Source organism: Tupaia chinensis, unplaced genomic scaffold, assembly GCF_000334495.1.
Source record: "Tupaia chinensis unplaced genomic scaffold, TupChi_1.0 Scaffold150128_1, whole genome shotgun sequence".
Lineage (NCBI taxonomy): Eukaryota > Metazoa > Chordata > Mammalia > Scandentia > Tupaiidae > Tupaia > Tupaia belangeri.
The window spans coordinates 251,153-252,469 of record NW_006209967.1 but is presented as its reverse complement, the minus strand read 5'-3'; the positions used below and the strand labels follow the sequence as shown (position 1 = coordinate 252,469).

The 1,317-nt window shown below is 35.1% G+C and overlaps 1 protein-coding gene and 1 long non-coding RNA gene across 2 annotated transcripts in view; one reads left to right on the top strand and one right to left on the bottom strand.

The window, feature by feature from the left end:
* The window catches only part of LOC102501164 (uncharacterized), a 153,472-nt gene that overhangs the window by 45,396 nt on the left and 106,759 nt on the right, over positions 1–1,317 (bottom strand). The gene's annotated exons all lie outside the window — the stretch shown is intronic.
* The window catches only part of NRK (Nik related kinase), a 167,848-nt gene that overhangs the window by 93,598 nt on the left and 72,933 nt on the right, over positions 1–1,317 (top strand). The window contains exon 9 of the mRNA XM_006171949.2: positions 759–813. Within this exon, the coding sequence (XP_006172011.1) occupies positions 759–813 (55 nt within the window). The remainder of the gene's footprint in view (positions 1–758; positions 814–1,317) is intronic.

The following is a 1,317-nucleotide window of genomic DNA, read 5'->3' as shown; positions in this document are numbered from 1 at the left end:
TTAATTGTATTATACAATATTATATATAATTATATTATATAAAATATACTACACAATACAACTATATAATACCATTTTACATACAGTGAAATTGAAGTACAGAGAGTTAAATCATTTGCCTGTGATCACACAGCAAGTGGGTCTATGCAATAGGACTTCTATATGTTCCTTTTGAATTTCAGGTAAGGCAAGTATAGCAATACATCCAAGATGATCTTTCCTTGCACTGAATCTATTCCATATCAATCTGTTATATAGTGAGGTACTGGTTGGTCACACGCTCAGATAATGTCTTCCTATAATATCAGTTTATAATAAAGCTTTATTGTAGAAAACTTATAACATGACTCTAGCATTGACACCCTAACGCTTTGTCAGAGATGATTTTAATATTTTAAATATTACCAATTTCTGCCTTTTTTTAAGGTTTGCTATAGGGAGTGTAGACATTCCAGAAAGAGATAGAGAGAAAGAGAAAGAGAGAAAGAGAGAGAGAAAGTGGGAAATCAACCCCTGAGGTGTGTGTGGGAGGGGTGGGGGTTGATTAACATACCACAATCCCTTCTTTTCTATTCTCCTCTTGCACTTTGGACAGGTACATACTCATGCCCTGCATGATTTTCAAGCTGCTGGGTCCAAGACTTGAATCATACAGTTAGCTATGTAGGATCCATCCACCTTAACTTCTATGCCATCTGCTGGGCCCTAATTCCCACTTTTAAGTGACATTTTTTTCATCTTTTTTTTTTTTTCTGCAGAGTGATGTCTGGTCCGTGGGAATCACAGCTATTGAAATGGCTGAAGGGGCTCCTCGTGAGTAAAAGTATTTGATATGTATTAAGATTAGGGAAATCTACTATGCAATTCAATTCTGTTTTCTGGAGGATAACATCAGCTTTTACAGGTCACACAGGTGTCATGTTCTATGTTAAACTATAAGTGGTGGCTTTTTCAGTGAAAAAGTTAAGTGCTTTTGTTGGAACGGCCAGATATGGATATATACAAACAGCTGATGCTTTTTTTCTTGTAATATCTCATTGAGGCTGAATGTTGTTTAAATTTAGTCTCAGAAATATTTAGTCCTGACAGTCCTGAGCAACCAGAATCCAAAGGTATTCCAATCTACATTGACTGGTGAAATATTTAGTTTCCAAAACATTTAAAGTCACACACTGCTACTGCTTCAGGCTGTATTAGCTGAGAAAATTCTACAGTGGTTCACTGAAGTTGAGCCAATCCTCAGTATTGTTGCGATGTTAGCATTTTCTTTTTTCTTTTTCTTTCTTTTCTTTTCTTTTCTTTTTTTTTTTTTTTTTT